This window comes from Astatotilapia calliptera, chromosome 5 (genome assembly GCF_964374335.1).
Source record: "Astatotilapia calliptera chromosome 5, fAstCal68.1, whole genome shotgun sequence".
Lineage (NCBI taxonomy): Eukaryota > Metazoa > Chordata > Actinopteri > Cichliformes > Cichlidae > Astatotilapia > Astatotilapia calliptera.
Genome location: NC_137426.1, coordinates 32,854,507 through 32,877,889, shown reverse-complemented (window position 1 = coordinate 32,877,889; position 23,383 = coordinate 32,854,507). Strand labels below are relative to the sequence as shown.

Genomic DNA, 23,383 nt, shown 5'->3' with positions numbered 1-23,383 from the left:
GTTTCAAGAAAATGAGCCTGTGCAAACTTAACCTCAATTTCCAGTTCTTAGCTGACAGGACGGGCACACAGTGTGGTCACTGCTGTAGCACATCTGCTTCAAGGTTCAATGTGTTTTGTGTTCAGATCTTCTTCTGCATACCTTTGTAATGCGTAGTTGCCTTGCTATCAGCTTCAAACAATCTAGCCATTCTGCCTGTCACAAGACCGAAAGGTCGGTGCAAGCACTGGACTCAAAGCGTGATAAGGACAAAGGCAACAAATCATAGAACGTGAAGTGGTGAGGCCTAGTTAATGTGGTGCATGTTGATTGAGAGGGGGAAGTGGGCCAGTGATGCAGAATGGAACGTGGCAGTTAAGCAGTCACACCGAGGAGAGAGGACAACTGAGTTAGGGAGGTAGTGGAGAGGAACTCTGTAGATGTTGAGTATGCTGTATAACTTTTCTAACTTGCAGCTGGAGAGAGTAAGCAGTGTGGAAGGGGTGACGTGAATCAGCAGTGAGCTGAATGTGGATTGGCTGAGTTCCTGATGTTGTGCGGGGGCAGGTGAGGCACAGAGTGATTTCCAAGATGGGGGTAAGGTATCCGGAGTCCAAGAGAGAAGCTTAAGCTTGAGGTTTAAGTCAAGGTGAGTCCAGGAAGTGAGTTGATGATGAACTGGTGCTGAAGGCTGAGGCTTAAATCACTCTGGCTTGATTGCCTGGAATCAGCTCCAGGTATGTGGAACTGCGGAGGATAAGCAGGCCCTGCCCAGGGGCGGATACCAGGTAGACTCAAGAGCCTGATGGGAAATTCCAGCCGCACACCCAGACGATAACGCTGCCGTGAGTTTTGATATCAAGAAAATATTGATGACAAGATTTACCTTAATGAGCAGCTGAACATGTATACCTAAAAAAATGTCCAGCGAGTATGTACATCCCATAGTTAAGGTAGAAGACGGGACCGACAGTCAGAAATTTCAAAGTGAAAAATAACTAAATCACTTTGATTTATGGCAGAATCAAAGAGAAGTGAATCCTCTTGATATTCTCTTTGATAAATAAACACAAATCCAATACTAATGTCTAATGTGTGCTCAACATGTGAGACCATCTGAAAATCCAGCATTGTGAGAAAGACTTTGCAGAAAATGAGGACTGCGCATTAAGGCATATTTCTAAATTTTCTGCATTAGCAGCTGAGCGCAAACTCCTGCAGTAACATAACTTTACTGCACGACTGTGTTTGGTGGCATTACTAACTCACAAAAACAGATTTGCATAATGCCTTCTGTCCACTGAGAATTTTTATCAGTCATAGAAAATATTATTAGGAGAAGAATTTGCTCCAGTGTGGTGAAACTACACCTTCTCCAGTCCATGTTATGTGTTCAGCCTCATTCACCAGGAATGTGTTCTTTTGTTATTACATTTCAGGAAAGTCTGCTTTACCCTTCCTGATCTGCATTTTTCTCACTGCTGTGCTGCATTTCCTAAATACCTACAACAGAAGTGGAGAGCAAAATGCGACAATGACCAATGGTGATAATGGGACAAATGTGATAGAAAACACTGAAGCATTATGCACGAATAAAAACAACACCCAGTCTGCTGTCTGCTACTGCATCGTAAAGGCAGGTGACTAATTTTAAAACGTAATTGGATTTTTAGTTTCGACTGGCACATAGCGTGTCTTATTATCAAGCTTTTTATCCATTTGTGCATGAAAAGCAAATCTACTTGTAACTCCCCGGGCTGAGGAGTGTACCTAAAGCTGCAATAAACATCTTTATAATTTCTTTCCTCAAGTCTCCACGAGGTTCTCTCTATTCACAAATCCACTCTGCAGCACATGAAAGCCAGCGTCTTTAGGTCGGCATATTGTGCATCATTCTTGTCCTCCATGAGTTTTGTTCCAAAATGATAACCAGGAGAGTTGCTGTGTCCAAGCTTTGGCTTCTAAAAAAATGCTTTCTGAGGCTTTTCAGCAGAGCTGGAAACATATTAACTGCTCAGGGGTCTTCCTTGGCGTATCCCTGAAAGATTGATTAAAGCAAATGTCTCAGTTTTTGAGAATTTTGGAAAGAAGATAAACCAGTTTTAGTCACCGGGTGCTTCTTTCACAGTTATTCTCTGAGGGGGTTTTGTCCTTACACGCCACAGCCCACTCTACAGTTTTAAAGCTAGGACCACATTAACACTGCTTCTCCCATGGCGCAAAGCTTCAACTGAGATCTTGCAGAATGCAATTGGACTGGTAGCTATATAGCACTTTTGTAGTCCTACTGACCACTTGAAGCACTGTAGGCTATAAGCTGCATCTGATCCTAGCACACTTTATTCTCTACACCTGAAGCACTTAGTTTACCTCCCATTCATGGCCAATTTAGAGCCGTCAGTTAACCTAACATGAATGTGTGTGTTTGAGTTTGAAACTACCTGCCGGGGCATTTCTCTGTGGAGTTTGCATGTTCTGCCTCATGTTCTGCTGCGAGGCAACAGTGCTAACCACTGAGACAATATGCAAACAAAATTATCTGAATACAGGACAAATAATCAGATGTAGAAGAGTGCACTGTTTTTTTTCTGTTTCAAAAAGCTAGAAAATTGAGCTGTTGTAACACCCCTACAGTTTTCATGCAGACCTAGAATTACTGCTCAGTGTCTCAGAGAAATACATTTAAATGTTGAATAGCTCTATAACACACAGTTTACATCAATAACTCCTGTTTGATGTGAAGTAAGTTGAATTTCACATCTACTGGCATTAGTTAATGTGCTAAAAACAGGCTTGAGTTCATAGGTCGGCTGTGTGGCGTCAACTTGTTGGAACATGCTGGGAAAGCCTTTAATATCAGCTAATTCAGTTAATCATTGTGCAACTGCAGTGATGGAAGGTGAAGTCCCACTAGCTTCATTGAGTTAGCGACACTAATTATAAGTCTGCAGATGCAGACAAATTATTGTGAAAAAAAGAAATAGAAAAAAAGACAATGGCAGAGTTGTTCATATGGAAGGTTAGTCCATTAGTAGCTCATAGATTAGCAGCAGAATATCATTTTGTGGGGCGTGCTAACTTTTGTGACACACTTTAGCTTTGACACAAAGAAAGGAAAAATGATGCAGTGATGACTGGAATTTGGTCTAGTATGACTATGTGCTGGTACTTATGTCAACGAACACAAGGTTATTCTGTCAGTCTAGTATCTTTGTCCATAGGTAGACAGAGCTACAGCTTATCTTACCGGTATGTTTCTGCTATATGCTATATGAGACTATAACTGTTAGGACAGTATGGTTAACAGGACCTGTGGAACACATGTGGGACTTTATGATGGGATTCATGGGGGAAATTTGATTCTTGTAAGTGCATAACAAAATAACGTTATGTGGGCGCCTTTGAGGTATGAGCTCCACGAGGATTCTGCTGCACACTTGTCAGTAATCACCAGCTGTCTGCAGCGAGATCATGCGGGGTTGTTAGACCTACAATAAGATGAGCAGTGACACGTGTTAGCCCTGCAAGGGCAAATGCAATGTAGCTCAAGGTTCATAATCACATGTGTAAGGTAAGGAGTTCACAACAGGCTTAATGTGTGTTGAGTAATGAGAAGGCGAGTTTCACAGAGCACAGACCTCATCACTGGGGCCTTTTCTTCATCTTTATTCCTGTAATACCTGTTGATTAAACACTCTGAGTGATTCCTCTGGTGCTCTCTGGTGACCCCTGCTATTTGTAAAGGAGACAAATTAAAGTCCTCCATCAAAATGTGATCAATGCCAGAGAGCCTCTGGGTGAAATGGGCACCACGGTGTAATGAAGCTATAACTCAACTTTAGTGCATTCTAAATGAGTGATGGACATCTGAGAGTACCGAGGAAGGATTTCCTCATAGCCTCTTTTACATGTCAACATGAGAAATTAACCTAATTTCAATATTCTTTCGCAGCACTTCTTTTACAAAATAATTACTGGTGCTACAACATTTCAAGGATTTTTTTATATATATATGTGTTGAGTGATTAATTCACTTGTTCACTGAATTCGTGATTGAGTGCTGAATTACTGTAAAATGTTAGATCAATTTCATGCTCTCAGATTAATCCAGGTAACTCTGTAATACTTGACAAAGCAAATTAGATCATAAGAAGCTAACTGAAACAGATCTCACACTTGACTTTTATTTTTTACTACTGGAAAACGAACAATTATGCGTTTGGGAAAAGCAATATCCTGCTCGCATCTCATTTCATAATGAAATAAAATAGAAATGTGTTAGTAAATGTTTCTTTTACTACAGTAGATATCATAGAACAGATGCTCCACAACTAGTGGTCAAAACCTTGTTGTGTTATTGTGTGTTTGTAGTGTTCCAAACAGAAACACCAGTTTGTCCATCGGTATTTCTGTCCACTGGTGGACAAACTGGTGGACAAACTATGCAACATCAACCACGGTTGAAGGGTGTTTCCCCCACCTCTTTGTTAGTTTTTTTAAAATTCGAATTTATCAGCTAAATGTTCTTTATGTTTGTTTATCTGTCTGTTTTTTTTGCATATAGTTATATTAATTATGCAATTTAGCGACAATATTCAATAATTAAATTCTGAGGTCTGATATAATCGAACAGATTTAGAAAGCCTTATGCTGACATCACATATTCCTCACTGCATGGCTTCTTTATTTGTTTGCCTTGACATGTTTTTTATATTGGCTGTTTCGAGGTGGGGGTTTAGCAAAACTTTAGATTTGTGGCAGTTTTACACTTTTGATAATTTCACCCTTCTTTGTGACCTGTGAAGCCAAGTTAAACTGAACATTTTCATTTCCACTTTAATGCGGTACACTCCACTCATTCAAATTCAGCGTGATATTGCTAACCTTTTGTGAGTGCCAGATACAATACTGAGAAAAGGCTGAAACGCAATATTGCCAGTGATTGGAGGTCTTTAGCGGACCAGGGCTTACCTTGAAAATAATGTCCTCGTTGAATGGATTCTACAGACATATTATTTTAGATCTGTGAGAGAAATTATGTTTGCTTATGGCTAATCTACTTGAAGCTATGCCTTTCTAAACTACAGCTTTCATACTGGCGCTTGCCCCAAATACATATGAATAAGACTCAGACTTCACAAAGGCAGCTTTGGCATGCATCAAAAGTTCTTAATAAGATACTTTACCTGCAAGGCACCCCATAAGTGACTGCAGCAGCAGCAGTTTCCATAGCAACATCATCTTCAATTTTGTAGGGTCAAAGTAGTCTCACATCCAATCACAAATGTATGGAATCCGATTTGCACCTTTCTGGTTTTCCAATCTGTAGAAGAAGGCATAGGTGAGATTAGTTGAAAGTAAAGTTTTCGTTAGCAAGTAGCCTTTCCCCACTCAGCATACTCATTTCACAAGTTTTGGAACTACATGCAGGAACGTACAACTGAAAGAACATATTACACACTAATTATGAGCTACGTTATAGTTTATCAAGTAAACCCAAATCTTTCACTGTGTGTTTAAAGTTCACAGTAAACTCCTGGTTCAAATTTCATGGAAGTTGAGCAGCAGAAAAAAACAAAGCATCTAGTTTTCAGTTCAGTGTGTGTGTGCGCGCGCTTGTGTATGTATTTCCGTATCTCCAGCGTGACATCTACTTCCAAGACAGTTTAAACGCAAAGCCACCGCTAAAACTTTTCATAGTATTGTTCTTCTTTGAAGCCGCACAGCTTTCATGCTCAAAAACCCCAGTGCCGAGCCGAAAGACAGAAAATGCTGAAATGCTGGAAAACGCTGAAGAATTTCACAGTTATGTGCTTTTTCCTCAACAGAGACAATATCTCTCCGGAGTGAGAATTAAAACTGGACCGTTTGGAGAGTGTCAGCAAGACAGCACTCGGCAATTCAAACCACAGTAAAGTGGTGGTGGTGATGGTGAAGGAGTGGTGGTGGTGGTCGAGATTTATGAATGAAAACACTGTCACTACTTATGCTAGCTTAAGTCACTAAAGACTTTTGCTGCACAAATCACTTTGTTTCTCTAAGTTACACCCAATCTGAAACTATTCTGAGCTGTTTTGATAACTGTGCAGCTGTCTCTCACTGAATACACTAAAAATCTTCTAGCATGTGAATGTATTGTAAAGATTGCTGTTTACAGCCTCTATATTCAAAGAGTTTCATTGTGCAGAAAACATTTGTATGCATACACATGCGTATCATTGTTACTTATAATAAAAGACACTGATGGGCACTAACACTTAGTACAATTACTACAAAAGGCAGATTTTTTTTAAACTAACACTGTTTTCTGTTACTGTGCCATTAGGGAGCAAAGGGGAACGCAACAAATCTGAAAAGTGCGGAGGTCTGCGTGGATAGATGGCTGTTCCTTTCAAAATCCTGAAGAGTATTTTTCTTGATGTAAGCTCATTACTATGGCTATGACAAGCGATGTCACATTTACTTACATCATGAAGTTGTATATTTAGTAAGGAATAAGCTATATCTGCTTTCTCATCTCCACTTATCTTTGTGTGATTTGTAATGCTTAATTTTATTTATCACCTTTGTTTTCCCATCATGTAACATTTACATGCCTCAAAAGTTCCTGTTACCTTCTTACCTGCACACATCCTCTAAACCAATCAGCACCTATTGTAGCACCTGCTTTTTAAAAAAATCATTCTTTTCTGTTAATTTTCTGGCTTCCAGGCTGTCTGTCATGCTCCCCCCTCTCCTCCACCTAATCCAGGGTGTCTCAGCCAAGATCTCCATCAACCATCTGCTTACTCTGACAGACTCCAAGGGGTCCAGTTACTATCTCTATGATGCTGCTTCTGATTAGGGTCCAAAAGAACTTAAATGTAAGTTAAAATAAATAACTTGATTTATTTTAAATGAATTCACTTCATGGAACGGAGGTAAAATAAATTTTACTCTGTATTATTGCCTCGTTGGGTTTTGTGATGCCCATCCTTCATCCTTACAGTAACGTTTAAGGATCTTAAAAAACATTGTAATTGGTGTGATTCACAGTGAAATCTGTACTTAAAAAATAAAATTCATCTAAATATGTTGGTTATGAAGGTAGTAACAATATAACTTCCCGTGGGGACCAAGTCAATAAATGCTGTATGAATTTGGGCTCGTCAAAAGGAAATTAATAATTTAAAAAAACCCCAAAAGGACAGGATTCATTAGGTAAAGTGGCTTGAAACAGTACTGTTCACCAAAGCAATGTATATTGATTGTGTTGGAGAATTTGTTGTTAGTCTTTGTTCACACTAATTTCCTGGCTTCTGCACCCTCAACCTGCCAATATGCATTAACACCCTTTGAAGCTGCAAGCAATGTCTATCCTGCACCTGTGTGCTCATAGCATGCAGACACATCTTGTTGCACTAGTGAACATGAAACACAAATGTATTACTGTTTTTATTTTTTCAATTAAAAAAATACAGGTTCTTCAAAACACTGATTTTCAGGACCGCCGGCTTTACAAACTACAATTCTCTGTTTCTGGGATGCGCATTAAAATGCTTTTTAAACTTTGCAGCCAAAATGATAGGCATTTGGTTTAAAGGGGTTGTTGAATAAAGCACAATGTAGATAGGGCACAGCGAAGGGAGACAGATTTATCCTGTTTGCTTGCAACTCCGAGGAAAGAATACAGAATAAGTTTTGCAAGAAATGTCAGAGGCTGCCTGTGGAAAAGCTCTACTTTTGTAAGAATTAAAGCAACACAGCCGGTTAAGAAGTGAAATCTACCTTTTGCAGAGCTCCTCCAGGAAAAAAAAAAGGCATTAATCTTTTGTCTCCTGGGTAAAATATATTTAGAACTGAGGCATGTTTGACACAAACCTCTCCAAAATTACAACTATTTGTGTAATTTTGCCATTACAAAGGAGCACAGAAGAACTCTGTTTTGCCACCCCTGCTGTGATTCAACATAGACAGCACAAAGTTTTAAAACATAGTCAGAAAAAGTGAGACAAAACCACTAAAAAAACCAAAACAGGCACAGGAAACTGTTTGAGTAGGCCACGCTCTCATTAATCTCAGATTTTCTACCTTCCAGCTCTGTCTCCTGTCTCCACCTACAGAAAAGAGGTCTTTTATCTCCATACATCATATAGAGGGTTGTCAGGATGTGTCTTGGGTACATCAGTGGTATAAGGCTGTGCCTCATCCTAGAGAAATTTTTTTTTGCATATTAATATGCTCTCTTATAAAACCACCAAGCCATGTGTCTATTAAGCCAATGCATTTATTTGTGGTGATGCTTTCCTCAAAAAGTTTTACACCAGCCTTAATTTGCAAGCGCAAAACATTTAGCATGACGACATATAAAAGTGCAGTTCAGCAACACAACTAAACAAACAGCAGCTTTCACTGGTGAACACCGTGGGAACACCACAACAATCAACCAAACAGTAAAGGGTGTGTGTTAAGGTCACTTTAAAGAACAACAGACAACTGCAGCGTTGTGTTCCTGCATCATAAACAGCTATAACGGATGAAGAACCACAGCTGCAGGAGAGACAGTGTACAAATGTAGGGCTGTGCAAAAGAGTCACATGCTGGGTCATCTCTGTGGATTAGAAGCCCTTCGGTTACGATCAGTTGTTTTTTCCCAAGTCTAAAAATTGTTTGGATCTAAAAAGTACATTTACTAACATTTGCTTATTGTGAAGGTAAAAAAAATAGCTTCAGTGAAAATATATTTTCTGTTGAAAATTTGTTGGTCATTAAATGCACAACTGTGGTTGTTTGTGGCACACAGTCTCTTTTTTTTCAGTTAAGCATTCAGGCACGTGGTAATGTTCTGATATGAATTACAGAACGATGGATGAAAACTGAAAAAAGGCCATTGTTGTTATTTCTAGTGGTAAATGGGACCAGTTGTTGTGTTCCAGTGTGATTAAATCCAGACACAGTGATGTAGAAGTGTATCCTGTAGGTTTATCATCACAGTAAGAATCCAGTTTTGCTTGCAACTTGTTATGACCTGATACCTGCCCTGGACCCTCTCAAGTCACATTTTCGGGGTATGACCAAGCAGTGTTATATAACGTGTTAGGAGTTAGCTGAGTAGATAAAGGCTTTGGAACTGTATTACCGGTTTATTTAATACAATATTTCCTCCATTGTCCCATTAATACTTGGTAGTTTGGTCTGAGACTGTGCCTTAGGCAGCAGACAACGACAATTTAGACATATCAGACCAATCACTCAAAAGGAGACTCAAAGAATGTAAAATATACGGAAAAAGACAAATCCAGGACACACACTGCATCCTGTACATACTGAATGGCAGAATGAACATGTCAGATTTCTAAATGTAGAAATCAGAAGGTCTTTTAAACATGCACAAGTGATTAAAAGAAAAAAAGAAGGCCGCAACTCAATGGATAAACCAGTATTTCATCCATGTAGTAGAAAAGCAACATTTACATTGGATGTTTAGGCATTTTAATATCAACCTGTCACAAAAACACATACCATTATGTTTGACAGGTATAAACAGTACTTTGTGCAACAAAGTGATTTCCAAGGAGCTACCAGCCACAACCTTGTAATATCTCGGCATGTTGTCCAGTGTGTCCTTTAAAAGTTTGAGGAAACTAGATAAGTAGCTGCCCTAAAAATCATCTACAGTAGAAGACATAAAATAATGATGACATATATGGTCCTTCAGTTGATCTACTATTCACTAAAGCCTGATTGGAAGGGTGGCTGTCAAGAAGCCATTAAGTAAGAGAAACATGAAGAAAAAAGCTGAAGTACACCAGATTACACAGCAGGTTTTATGGACCAAATTCTCATCAATATGTTTGCAAGGATCAGGAGAGAGGTACAACAGTGAGCATTTCAACATTGCAAGTGGCCAATCACATTGTTGTGACGTTATTCTTTTGGCTGCCAAGCCATTCGTGCATTTATGAAATTCCAATGTTGCAAGGACAATATCAATTCTGCTTACCGTTTATTAAAGGGTTAGAGTTAGGGTTAGGGTCAGGGTCCGTTGATCGGCGGACAGAGGCGGTTTCTCGCAGCTTAAGTACAGTTTTTTGTTTTACCGCAGTTTTTTCTGAAATTGCAAAAGTATGACGTTCTGATTGGTCACTTGCAATGTTGATCCTGGAACAACATTTAGTATGATGATCTGGGAACAACACCAAAACATGGTGGAGATTCAGCCATGGTTAAGGACTCGGTCAGTGGTGCTGGGAATCTCGACAAAATTGACGAACATGTCACAAACACAGAAAAGTACCGTCAGGCTTTGACTGAAAAACACAAATAGAGCTACAGACTGGAATTCTCTGAAGCCTGATCGCAACATTAACAAAACAAAAAAAGTTGTGTAATATCATTCATGAATCCTGATGAACAATTCCTGAAGACTAACTAAAGAAATGACAAGCTTGCCTGAAAGAGTTGAGGCTGCGTTGAAGGATAAATGTTGTCATACCAAATGTTAACTTTCCAGATTGTAAGAATTGTACAAACTTTTTTCCCCCTTATATTCTGTATTTCCATAAATGCACTTTTCTATAAATGAATGCACCTATTTCACATTTTACTAGCAAGATATAAAGAAGTTAGTGGTGGAGCAAGCCTATTGCACAAGCCTGTACTTCTCACTTTCGGTATGCTTGAAAGGAATTCGAGTATTTCTCCTTACTCATTTGTAGGTCTTTTTTAATTTGTTTGCTTTTTGATAGTGATTATCGTGATGTGCATCTTTGTGGAGTGCTTCAAAAGTTCTGTTGCAGTTCACAGAGCATACTCGTACTCACAGAGCTGTCGTTACTCTCAGTAACTTAGTTTTCCTCCAGTTTATTAAAGGCTGTTGTTACAGTATCAGCATGCAGGTTTGGCTCTCTCCACTCTTTTCAGCTCGACCTGATAAAGCACACCAGCAGCTAAAGATAACACTACTGAGCGCTTCACAAACTTGCCCCTGCCTATTGTTGCTGTAATCTATTTAGTTTCTTGATACCAAGGAAAAGGAAGTTGATAAATGATCTGGCTACACAGAGCGTACTGAGCTGTGATTAACAAAGGCTCTGGTTAGGCTTGCAGAGATTAACCAGTGCTTGTCATATTACAAATGTGACTCTCTGTCTTTTGCTCTAAATTCAAAGCATCTAACAAGCAAAAGCAATAATGGAGGAAGGAAATGGAAAAAGGTTGACAGATTGTTTTTTTTAATCCATCCATTTCTTCCCTGAGCCAAAATGGCAACTGTATTAGCAAATACAGGACTGCTACCAGTATCTACTCTAAGATTCCTGTCACCATTACTGCTACCACTCCTCCTGTTACTAATACTGTGGGTGCTACGAGTTAAAAAGTAATTATAATTTGCATATATCAATCGTTTGGTAATGCTGATATTCCCTGACTCCCTGCCATAATTTGCAGTTGGGCTCTATAACCACTCAAGCATCAGATTTCATAGATGTAATGTACTGCAGCTGCTTTTGATAAAGGGAAATGACTGATGATGCTTTGGGGCATTAGAGGAGGAGACAATCAATGTATTCAGTCAGTAACAAATGACCAGAAAATTGAAAGATTTTCACCCCTCATGGAGTTAACAGCGTATTAAAATTCAAAGTGTTTGTAACAACGTGACACGCTGGTGTTTGTTTATAATAGTAAGCCTGCACCAGCACCTTTTCGCAAATACACAGTAGTAATTATAAACGGCATTAGCAACCTGCAGCTAGAAATCTGCAAGCAAATGAATGATACATTTGTTTTGGATTGGACTCTGTCCACTCAGAGTACCACTCAGTTATTATTGTGGCTGTATGAGTGCAGCAGGGGCACAGATCTTTAAATCTTCTTCCCCTCACCACACTGGTTTCCACTCCAAAGTTTGGCGATGTAGAGAGCAGTCCAAAATCAGTCTACTGCAAATGCTTGTTCCAAAAGGCAACTGATGTCTTTGTGCAGGCAGTGCAGAATCCTACCTTGGATTAAATTAGCTTTGGGAGGAGATAACATGTTTGGTTAATGTACTGCACTGGTCCCAGGAGATCCATCGTCCAGTGATATCAGGGCGGAGAGCCAAACAGAACCAGAGGTGATCAAAGGAGCAGCTCTGCTCCAATACAGGTCTATCTACAACTCAGTTTGTAACACCTGTCGAGAAGGCAGCTACATTTATTAGGCGCTCATGTGTTGTGGCACGCAATAGGCGGATGCTGCTTTTGTGACAATCCCGACACAGCTAGAGCATAAATATAAGCTATTTGAAGTCAAACAGGATACACAAGCTTTTATGAAAAGTCTTCTCATGCTTGCATGCTGTGCAAATAGCACAAAGCATTGAGAGTTTTGACCTCTTCTGAAAACACAGACTGTACTGTCACCGACTACAGTGCAGCATCATGAAAGGAAGGCTGTTGATTCCATAAATGTGTAAAGCTCTTAGAGATGACTAATATTTTACTTATATCTTTAGAGGTAGCTTTAAAGATCTTAAATAGCTTATTTAGTTACAATATATCTAAAATGCAAATTAATTCAACAAAATAGTACAAAATTAATGAAGCTATTTAATATTTAAGTTGAAGCATCACCCAAATTTTACTTAATAATGCACAGACCAACTGCAATTCATTTGTTTTATTTTAGATTTTAAATGGATTCTATTTAAAATGGGATCATGTACAATATTAATATAAATGTTATCATTTTATGCATTTTACCAGAGGTAGCTTAAAGCACCCATTAACACCTAACAGGAAAACAATAAATAACTAAACATTGTGACTCTTTCAGCTAATATTTCAATTTTTACTTAATGATATCAGACTGGGAAATTTATTGAGTTGAAGCTTTCATAGAGAATGTGGTTGCCCAAAGGCAGAATGACAAAAACAGAAAGCACGTCAGATTTATTTACATTAATAAATCAGTTTTTTAAAAATATATTCACATATGTTTTTCATATTTCTTGAAAATAAGCAGTTTCCTATATTAGTGCTTGACCACCAAAGGAGACACATTTATTTAGACATTTTTAAGTTATTGCAGCCCAGATTCTTTCCTGCACTCAGCCACAAAACACGAAGGAAAACATACAAGGATGTGTTTGAATGAAAACCAGTAAACGAGCAAGAACGAAGAAGAGTAAAGCCGCCACAATGTCAGGATGTATGACGCGTTCACTGAAATTGTTTTAATCAAAAAGCAGAAGGTTTGCAGTTCATTAAAGGAGGAATAAAGGCACATGAGTGTTTTTGACAAATGAGTGCCAAAACAGGGCCATATGAGTGAACAGGAATAGTAATGTGCTTGCTCAGAGGATGCTGGTTTACACTGATAATTGTCATTTACTTTTCATTTCTGTTTTAGAGCTTTTAACCATCGGATGTGGTATTTCTTTACACCGGCTGTTTTTTGTCATTGCTTTGAAAGATTTGCTCAGCTCGAATGATTTGAAGTAGAGTTAAAATTGAAGAAAAGTGTTTTAGTATTGGGTCTGAGTGTCTTTATGGTAATGTTATGGTATGACAGGATAATATAAAGTGTAAATTAATAAAGTGAACAGCTGTGCACACAGACCACAGCAGGACGCTCTCGGTTAGATCACCGTACTGTACGTCAGCAGGACGAACAGTTCTGTGTGATTCCCTGTTTCTTTTTTCCTGTAAACGAACTTTGGCAAAAATGAAAATAAATAAATAAACAAACAAAACATTTACAACTCACAGACATGGCTTAACAGTAGGTCATAGAGGTTCTTGTAGAGTAATCATAAAATGGGCACCAGCAACTTTGTTGTGGAAATAATGTACATATGCCACAGGCTTGATGAGTCCTAATTTTTACAGAGTACTTGCTTGATGTGGTTCTGTGAAGTCTGGGTGCAGGTCTGGTGGTGATGAAGCTAAACCGTGACAGCGCTACAAAGCAGCTCGCTGCTGTGTATTCACATCACTGCTGGTGTGGGTGGTAAATTCGGACAGTTTGGAACTGACCAAGTACTCGCTTGCTATTGAGAAATCATCTAGGAGAAAACGAAACATTTATTTTAAGAAGTGTGAAATAAAATATATAAAATGTCTAAAACTATTATTTTATTTTATTTTTTCATTATCACTCAGGATAACCTCTGGACATATTATCGGACAAATCATCAACATTAGAAAAAACAAAAAACCTAAAAAACCCTCATCAAAATATGTGAAAGGTTCTCTGAAAGAACGACATAAAAACCTTCCACTTACATTAAAATCACACTGTTACTCCTTACTAAACACAGCAACGTTGCCTACAACACATTTTCTAATATGATCTAAATCCAATCTCACTGAATGTATAGCTCCAATAAAACATGGAAATTATGGATCTTAGTAACATTTGTGCTTTAATATATCATAGCTTTCATAGTATTTCATACAAGATATTAAGCAGGGTTATAAAAGAATTAATACTCATATACTAATGGATGCTAAAAATATATATTAATACTAGATTTGCAGCTGTACTGATACCAACAGTACGATCTCCACCTCCTCCAGCTGACACAGATCCTCACACAGCACCTCTGCAGACAGGCCATCACACAGCCCCTCCCCTCACTAGCAGCCGAACAAACTTGGTGAAACATTTTAAAGACTCACACTCCGTCTTCATGAAGAATTCTAAGAGGTCAGTAACACTTCTGTTTCAATAACATTAAAATATAAAACACTATTAGTATTTACCCTCATTAGTCATCCGTTCTCCTTAAACGTAGCAGCTAGCAGCTATGGCTAACAATAAAACAATAACATTACTGAAGCTAGGCAGCAAAGGTAACCAGTCCTGCCCATCTGTAATGTTTATAGGCAGTGTTCATCTTTTCAGGATAACATAATTTTTTGTTTCTAAAAAAGTAAACTAGACATAAAAAGTGCCAGCAGCTACAAAAGGTGCCAAGCCTCGAGAAGCATGGAGAGTAAATAGAGCTGTAATAGAATACATTTGAACAGACCTGTAAAAAAAAGCGCAAAAAAGCCTCACGCTGCCTGTGGTATCAAAAGTAGCACTGAATATAGTGCCAACTCTAATCTGTACAGTGCAGCAAAAGCTAAAAAACAATGTGACTGGTTACGGCGAAAGATATATCTAAAATCATGTCTCAAAGAATTTAGAGAGAATATGAATACGTCAAAATATTCTTTTTCTTACTTACTTTCTTTCTTTGTCTTTCTTCCCCCTTAATGTCCTTGGTATATATAAATGACGCAGCTGATAGCACTTTGATACAGTGACTAAATAATCTAATTTATCTGAATCACAGACATCTGGTCTGATAAACAAACAGTGCTTTTCTGGAATGCCTAATTATTTCATTTGAGAGGTAGATGAGATTTTGAATACCTGCACTTTGCAGCATCTGCAGTTCTCTCCAAATTTAGCTGCTCCAAACGAAAATGACATTTTGTTTTTCTTAGAAGTGCGAGTGCTCATTAGGACACTGTTTCCTCTTACAAGTTTGGAAAATTACTTAAGAAACTTAAATTAATGAAAGTGATGATAATGAATTAAGATGACACGTCACAGTTTCATTATTTAACAATTGGAAAACATCCACTGACCAACTTCAACTTATATCTATGTAATAGTTGGCACATTAACATTATGTTCAGTATCTGTTTTGTTGCAAGAAATTGAAATACTTCTCTGTGCGTGCGGGTGAAAGAGTGTTGTTGTGAAACCCTGACTGATTAGGTTAATTCAGAAACATTTATATTCATGTCAAACCAAACAAACAATGGATTCTGGCACCAAAATGTTTTTCTTTGTAAGCATTCTTCAGTAGCTTTTTGGCACCATTATGTTTCCAGGATCTTCAGCTTACAATACAAAGAGCCTTTACATGACTGTGTTGTAATTTGTCGCTACATAATTAACATTTAACTGAATAACACAAGCAGGGTGTCCTTGGGTTTGTATTTGGAGTAAGTTGTATTATCTTACTAGCAGACACACAATACATATTTATATTTTCTGTTAGTATTGTATGTTATAGCAGTGGTCCCCAACCTTTTTTGCACCACGGACCAGTTTATGTCGGACCGGCCTTTAAGGTGTCGCAGATAAATACAACAAAATAAAATCAGTACTGGTGCAAAGCGTCCTTTGTGTCTAATTTTAAGGTTAAGAAGAGAAAAGACACAGTTCTTCCCAAACATCTCATAAGTATTCAGCCGTCTGGTAACCATTCATAACCAAAAACTGTCACACAAAGGCTTGGCTTTACTTTGGAACCACATTCAAACATATTCTAGCCTTGATGGTTGGGCATCATTTAGACATCTTTTAGAGCTCTAATCAAAAGAAAACTTCTCAATGGATTAACAGAAATTAGTAAATGGTTGAAATAAGGCTGAATTCAAGCCTTTGTTACATCCTTAAAAGAAGCTTTTTCACTTTTAACTTTTTGGCCATAACAGGACGTGTTTTTAAAGGCCCGAACAGATTTAGCCTAGAAAACAGTGTCCATTGATGTCTGGTGCTTGGAAGGTTTTAATCAAACGTAACAATGTTATCACTATATCTTAATATATTTTAAATATATTTATACTTCTTCTCTTATTCTCAGTGAGTTCGCATTGTCCAAATGGGGGGACATAACCCTCCACACTTTTGCTCCTGGTTTCAAACTAGTTTCCCAGCATTGAACTAGAATAAGAGTGAAAATCCACCAAAATTATGAAATACTTTAAGCAATTTCCTGTTACACTTTCTGAAGTTTAAATTCAGTAGCAGGTTAGATGATAGTTAAAACTGACTAGAAATGATAAGACTGATGTTTAGTCTCCAAAATGGACACGCAGCAAACACACAAAGGACTTTCTGATAAACTCCAGCTGTATCCATCTCCATCTGGTATCAAACTCCATCCAAAGTTTGTTATAGAGTCTGTTAAACCATCTTAAGTGTTGAGCTCAAGTTCAGACCCATTCAAGGTTAATCCAGAGCTCCAAATTCTGCAACGGTGCTCAACAACAGCACGGCTCATAATAATAAAACTCAGCTTTGTGTCAGCTTTGTGTCAGATTTGTACGCTTCATCTCAAACCTTCAGACTGTTTGAATATACACAACAGATGTTTACCTATTTAGTGAAAATGTCGAAGTTTGATGCCAGAATTTCCAAACCAAGCTGTGGATTTCAGAATTTCACTGTGTTCTGTGCTACTGTTTTTTTTTTTTTTTAAATAAGAAATAAATAAATAAAAGATCATTTTAAATAAATGAGAAGTTCCAAGCTAAGACACCTTACTCACAGTGAATAACAGAGCCTTGATATTTTTCTCTCATTAAGAACTTTTATCCCATTTTTATCTCAAAAAGCTGTTATTCTTTTGATTTAATCAAGAGATGCTGAGATGTTGCAGAGTGTGATGGTTTATAATGGAGATTATAAACAATTCTAATGGCTTATTTGTCTTATATGGCATTTTATGTAAATTATATGAATTTATGTTACTGTGTATAACTGCTATTTGAAAGATCTTGTGTAACTCAAACCGTGGTATAATAACACATGAAAATGCACTTTTTCACAGGGGAGAGATTGAGCTAAGAGACCAGGTTTCCTTGCATAAATTTTAAAGGGATGTTAAAAAAATATATGAGAATGTTTACAAAAACGCTACATGTAAGTCCTGCAGTTTAAGATATGCCACTTGTTTTCTGTCAGTGTGTTTCTGTCCACAAAGCTGTGAAAAAAAATCAATCGATCGATAAAAAGGGACACATTGTTTCGGGTATATTTGTTGCATTCTTTTGAGTCGTACCAGCCGCTCTATTCAATCCTTTAATGTCGATTCAAACAAAATAACAACACCCCGTGGGGAGCACAGTTCTTATCAAGCGCTTATACTAAATCAGCGAGCACCGCTGTCTCTCACACAACAGCCACACCCAGAGGAGCACAATATTACCTCTGAGAATGTGCTTGTGCGGCTCTTTACTGAAAAGCACACGCACGTTCAAACGAGGTGTAGCATCAAGAAGAATCGCAAATCTGGCCTCATCCCAAGAATACTTGGAAAGGAAATGTTTGCGGGCCTTATATAAGTATGTTTAATAATGCAACATTCCCAGCGCTCAGATCTCCCCCACCCCCCCCACCGAAGTTGGTTGCTGTGTGGCGTTGCTCTTATTAAGCACTCAATTAAAGCCATTCCCAAGGAGAGGCAGTGCGCAACAATGTTTGAACTAGGAAACATTGCTGGCGCAGACAGTCTGTGAAGAGTCACCCCAGAGGAGTGCGGTGCCTTGAAACCGGAGGCCTTGAAGTGACAGATCATCATAAAGCATAGCCAAACCAGGGAAATTATTCTAATATGATTGGATTACAAATAGGGCATTTTACAGAACCAATGAGACCGAATAAATAGAGCTGGAGCATAAGCTGTGTCACTTAGCCTTCTTTCAAGATTTTGTAAAATGAAAGTGAACACAGAGACGGGATGCCTAACGTTAATGAAGAGCTCTGCTATATACTCAATTGTACTTAGTCCTGACAATGCACAGAAGTGTGCGCGCAGTTGTACAAAGGGGACGTATTTTGTTGTGTAAATCAGACTTATTCATGAACTTGCTTTGGCTAAATTATGCAACAATTTTTTATCAGCAGCAGATGGATGATTTTATATGTAAGTCCACGCAGATGAAAGATTTGTTTCAATGAAACCAGCTTGTGGTGTGCAGGAAAACATCAAACTGAAGGCAACTCATTTGGAGACGCTGCTTTTGAGGTGCCTTTTTGTTTTGGCAGTAATTGTATTTTTCAGCAGCTGTTCCAAACAGCGAGAACAAAATGCACAAAACTGTATGCTAGCCTCACTGTGAGGTCCTTGCATCGCTTTCCCTTTCATTCTGTGCTGACTCCATAAAGCGCTTTCACTTTCATACACTGAAAACAGAATTCATCTTTTCAGTATCTGCCCGATGGTGCGCTGACATTCCTGGAATACAGCCTAATCACAACTATCGTACCTTTTTAAGAGTTTGGCTGAGGAATAAACATGTAATTTTCCAGGATGCTGCTTGGCAGGCGAGATTTTTTATTATTATTTTTCCCCAACACTCGCAGCACCTTTGTCAAACAACTCTATTATTCCAAACAAGTAATGCATGGCATACATAAAACCGCACCACACTCTGGTAAAGTAGTATCAGGGGCCTGCAGCTTCCTCATCCATTATGGTGCTGTGGAAAAAAATCTCACGGTGCTGTTTGCTTTGAAAATCCAGCAGAGTGAAGCTGAAAAGCAGCCATGCTAAACAACTGACACCAGGCGTGTTTTTAGTTACTGTTTGTTACTGAGCATACGTGTGATCAGCGGGGTGGGTGCAAATAGCTATGACAAATATTACAGCGTGTATTAGAAAGCTTATAAAAAGGGACAAGAGAGATCAAACGGCAGATACTAAACAGCCGTGATTCTCAATATGGAAACGTCAGGACCCCGTAAGGTTTACAGCTTCAGCTGACAATTAGGAAATATATTAAAATCTACTCTATGAAATGTAAGAAAGAAGTGAAACAGAAGCAAATTTTTCTCATTGCAAAAAAAAATTGTATCATTCAGAATTTCCGACTTCTTAGATTTCTTTTCTTATATTCAGTAAATTGATTATATTTTCACGTTGGATTGTTGGGAGAACAAAACAACTAAAAATATCCGATTCAGCCTGAAAATGCAACGTTTTTTTTTTCCTTCCTTTTGTCTGTTTTCATATTACTTCAAAAAAAAAAATGATTCAACACCTGCAATACAAACAAAAACATACAAACAAATTAAACTGACTTTGCAATAAATGAAAGTGTATACTCTCCACACTGGAGACGTGGAAACCTGAGAATTTTCTGCATTTTTACATATATATGGTAATAATTACCATTAGTTGTCATAGTTAAAGCTAAACTAAATAGTAAAACTAGATTTATTTTAGTGAACCAAAATAAAAAATAAAAACTGGACCTTAGAGAAAAAATTAACTTGGAAAACAGGCTAAAATAAAATAATAAAGAAAATATCTGAAGCCTTGGTATTTGTTAATTGAGTTAAATTAGTTATCAAAAACTGCCTGATGAGGGTTTGATGGATGTTTTTATTGCACTTGTAAATCAACTGCTTAAAAAAGGTTCTGTTAATGTTTTAATATCTGTACTGATTTTCCAACTTTTGCCTCTGACATTTGCCATAAATTAAATAATAAGTAATAATAATCAATACTTACTTACTTAACTTGTACAAACTAAACTAAAACTATAAAAACTAATCAGAAACGAGCAAACCAACTCTGGAAATTAACTGAAATGACAAATAATTAACAACAAAAATTCAAAATGAAACAAAAACTAAGAAGAACTTAAAAAAACTATAATAACAGTACAACTAACTCCCTCTTCTCTGTGTTTTAGCCCATCAAACACCTCGAAACATAAAGGAAGGCAAGCATCCCGTGGCCAGGAGAAGAAGTGGCTTGGAAAATACATCTGCAGAACTTCACGGTCATTAACAGCCATACGTCACTGCAGATTACACAGCAAACTGTAGGAGCGAGCAACAAGTCTCATTATGCGCAGCCTCACCAACTCCCACCCAGCTTCTGCCTCTCACAGAGACTACAGCTGTAATGTTTGTACTTTCAGGATGTCCTGTGACATATCTGCACACATTCAGACTCACGCATTCTCTTTATCTTCGGTTCCGTTCCTTCGGCTAGCTTTCCCGAAGAGGCATGAAATAAAAATGACCTTGATGACACATTTCTGCGATACTTTCCCGAGGAAACCATGCAATGAAATTTTTATGCCAGGCCTCTAAATGCACCTATCCCGGGGTATTTTTAATGTCACTTCTGCGCCTTGGCAGTTCTGACAGGCTTGTTGGTTTTCATGCCGCCGCCAACCATTAAAGTGCTGTTTTTTCTTTTTTCAGTGCGGGCCTGCATCTGGACCGCCTTGGCCGCATCAGGCAGGCAGGGAAATATCAGTCAAGCGCAGCAATTATCATTAACGTTTGTGTGTCATGAGCTGAAGCCAACGGGCTGCTAATTGTGCTTCAGTTTGCCTCTGTATAATTATGCGTCTTTGTATGAAAAGTTTTAGGCCATTTGGTAGTTAAATTACACGCACAATCTTTTTTAACACTCTTAAATATTTATGCTTGGATTCTCAGGAGGGTCTCTGTTCTCCGTTTTGAGGTTCCGAGGCGATACCGTGCAATGCTGTTCAAGAAATAAGACTGAGCTGAGGAATAATCCCCAGTCCTCAACCCTTTTGAAAGAGAAGTATTTCTCCTTTTTCTCGCTGCTGACCTTTAGAATAAGTTCAGCGCTTGTCAAGGTGGATGACAAGCCTGTGCAACAGATTACACACAGAGAGTCACTGGAGCTGCTCAGTCAGACATAAAAACCTAATGCTGAATGAACAATGTAGGTAGGCACGCCAGCGGATTGATGCTCGTGTGCAGCACATTGTCTTGCCCTGCCTGGTGTTAACATTATATTGACACATTTCCTCCTCCTGGTGCCTGCATTAATTTCAGGTTCTTTTTCTGAGGATGGAAAACTAACAGAATCCAGTTCAGTTATCATTTGGAAGAGCAGTTTCGGTTTGGCATGTCAGATGTGCTGAAAACGCACAGATGTCCACATCTATTAAACATATTAAACTGGGCTTATATGGCATTTACTGGCCATTGTAGACTCCAGGCCCTGCACAGGCTGCCCACATACAGCTTATGTAGTGACTGGCAGATGCACTGATTGAAACCATTAGAGATACAGTGACATAAAGGCTGATTCACTACATGATGAGACAACAAAGTGACCACATGACAGGGACTAGAATGAAAACATCTTTGTTCCTGGTCACTTCAGTGGAAATCCTCAAAAGGTGCGTAAATTAAAGTGGGTGTTCCCGCCCCCTAAAATACCTGTGGTATTCAAAGGTGATTCTAAGAAAACGTCTCCTTTTCCTTAATTTCGCTGTGTACAGGACTTAGACGGATTCCTGGGGGCCTCCGTAGGTGGTCAGCAGCAGCAACGGCAACGGAGGCGGCGGCGTAATCAGCCCCAAATCCGCAGGGATTATTGAAGGGCGGGTCAACACTGGAGGATTACTAAACATCTGCACCGATCAGAGAGACGCTCACACACACACACGCGCAGATTACTTTCACTTCCACCATGATAGTCCCACAACAAAGTAGACAGGCAAATGAGATCAGCAGAGGGTGAAATTCAGAGAAGGCAATCCCGCCCCGCCGCATCCCGTAACACAGCGTCAGGGCTTTAATGTAATCTGGGAAAAGTTGGGATGCGGAGCGGGATCTGTTTGTTTCTGAGCTCCCACTCACAGCTCGGGAGCTCAGCAGCTGGGCTGCTGGAGGTTTAACTTGACAAATGCTGAAGTAACCAAGTAAAAAAGAACACACTACTACTTGTACTACTACTACAACTGCTCCCACTCTTATTAACCGCACACTTACCTTTCCTCGCAGAAGTGATATCTCCAATAATTCACGGCCGCAGATTAATCCGTATTTTGTCACTAAACAAAACTGTGCGTACACACATCACTGTCAAGTCTCGGCGACGCTCCCGGCCAAAAATAGATAGCCTCCCCGTCTGAGTTGTGCGCAAAAGACGCTGCTCCCTTCTTTTGTGTTATCACTGCGCTCTTCTCGTCTGTGCGGCACTACTGTGTCTCCATCCCTGCCTCCCTGCCCCTCTCTCTCTGTCTCCCTGTGTCTCTGAGTGTCAGTAGCACGAGTAGCTGACGGTGTGGCGTCTCGCGGGTTGCATATTGGAAAGTGGAAAGCCTCTGTGTGCTGCTCGCTCACTCCGATGCGTCAAGTCTCCCCTCCCTCCCTGCCTGTACTCGAACCGTGCTGGAGCGGAGCGGAGCGGGACGCACGCACACGCGGCGGAGTGGAAAGCCAGAGAAGGAAGAGGAAAGAGAGAGAGACAGAGAGGGAGAGAGAGAGCGCTGTCTTGTCTGTCTCCCCTACCGACCAGCCTCCTCACTGCTTCGGCCATTCAAGTGGAACAGACACCGACCGTCCTCTTCCTCCTCCTCCCCTTACTACTACTACTTTTTTCCTCACCTTCTCCCGCTCTCTTCCTCCTGCTGGGATGTCTAAGGAGTCTGGCTAAATACATCAAAAAGGGATGTTTGTTAATCGCTTGTTATACTCTGGCAAACAGCCCGTGTAATATTTGTTAGAAGCAGTAAACCACGAAGTTTTTGTAACTTTCTTTAAAGTATTGTCTAAATGTTCATAAATGTTATTTTTTGGTGTGTGTTCGTGTGTGGTGGTCTCATTAAATCCTACATTTGCTGCAAGTGATGTCATTTGAGTCTGCAGG

General features: G+C 39.1%; 1 protein-coding gene across 2 annotated transcripts in view; it reads right to left on the bottom strand.

Moving 5' to 3' along the window:
• The window catches only part of cntn4 (contactin 4), a 201,486-nt gene extending 178,310 nt beyond the window's left edge, over positions 1-23,176 (bottom strand). The window contains exons 1-2 of one of the 2 annotated variants that reach the window (XM_026168944.2): positions 22,504-23,176; positions 5,166-5,302 (exon numbers count right to left, since the gene is read on the bottom strand). In XM_026168944.2, coding sequence (XP_026024729.2) covers positions 5,166-5,220 — 55 coding nt within the window. In that variant the 5' untranslated portion in view covers positions 5,221-5,302; positions 22,504-23,176. The remainder of the gene's footprint in view (positions 1-5,165; positions 5,303-22,503) is intronic. The other variant, XM_026168946.2, reaches the window with a different exon arrangement.
• Between the last annotated feature and the right edge of the window lie 207 nt (positions 23,177-23,383).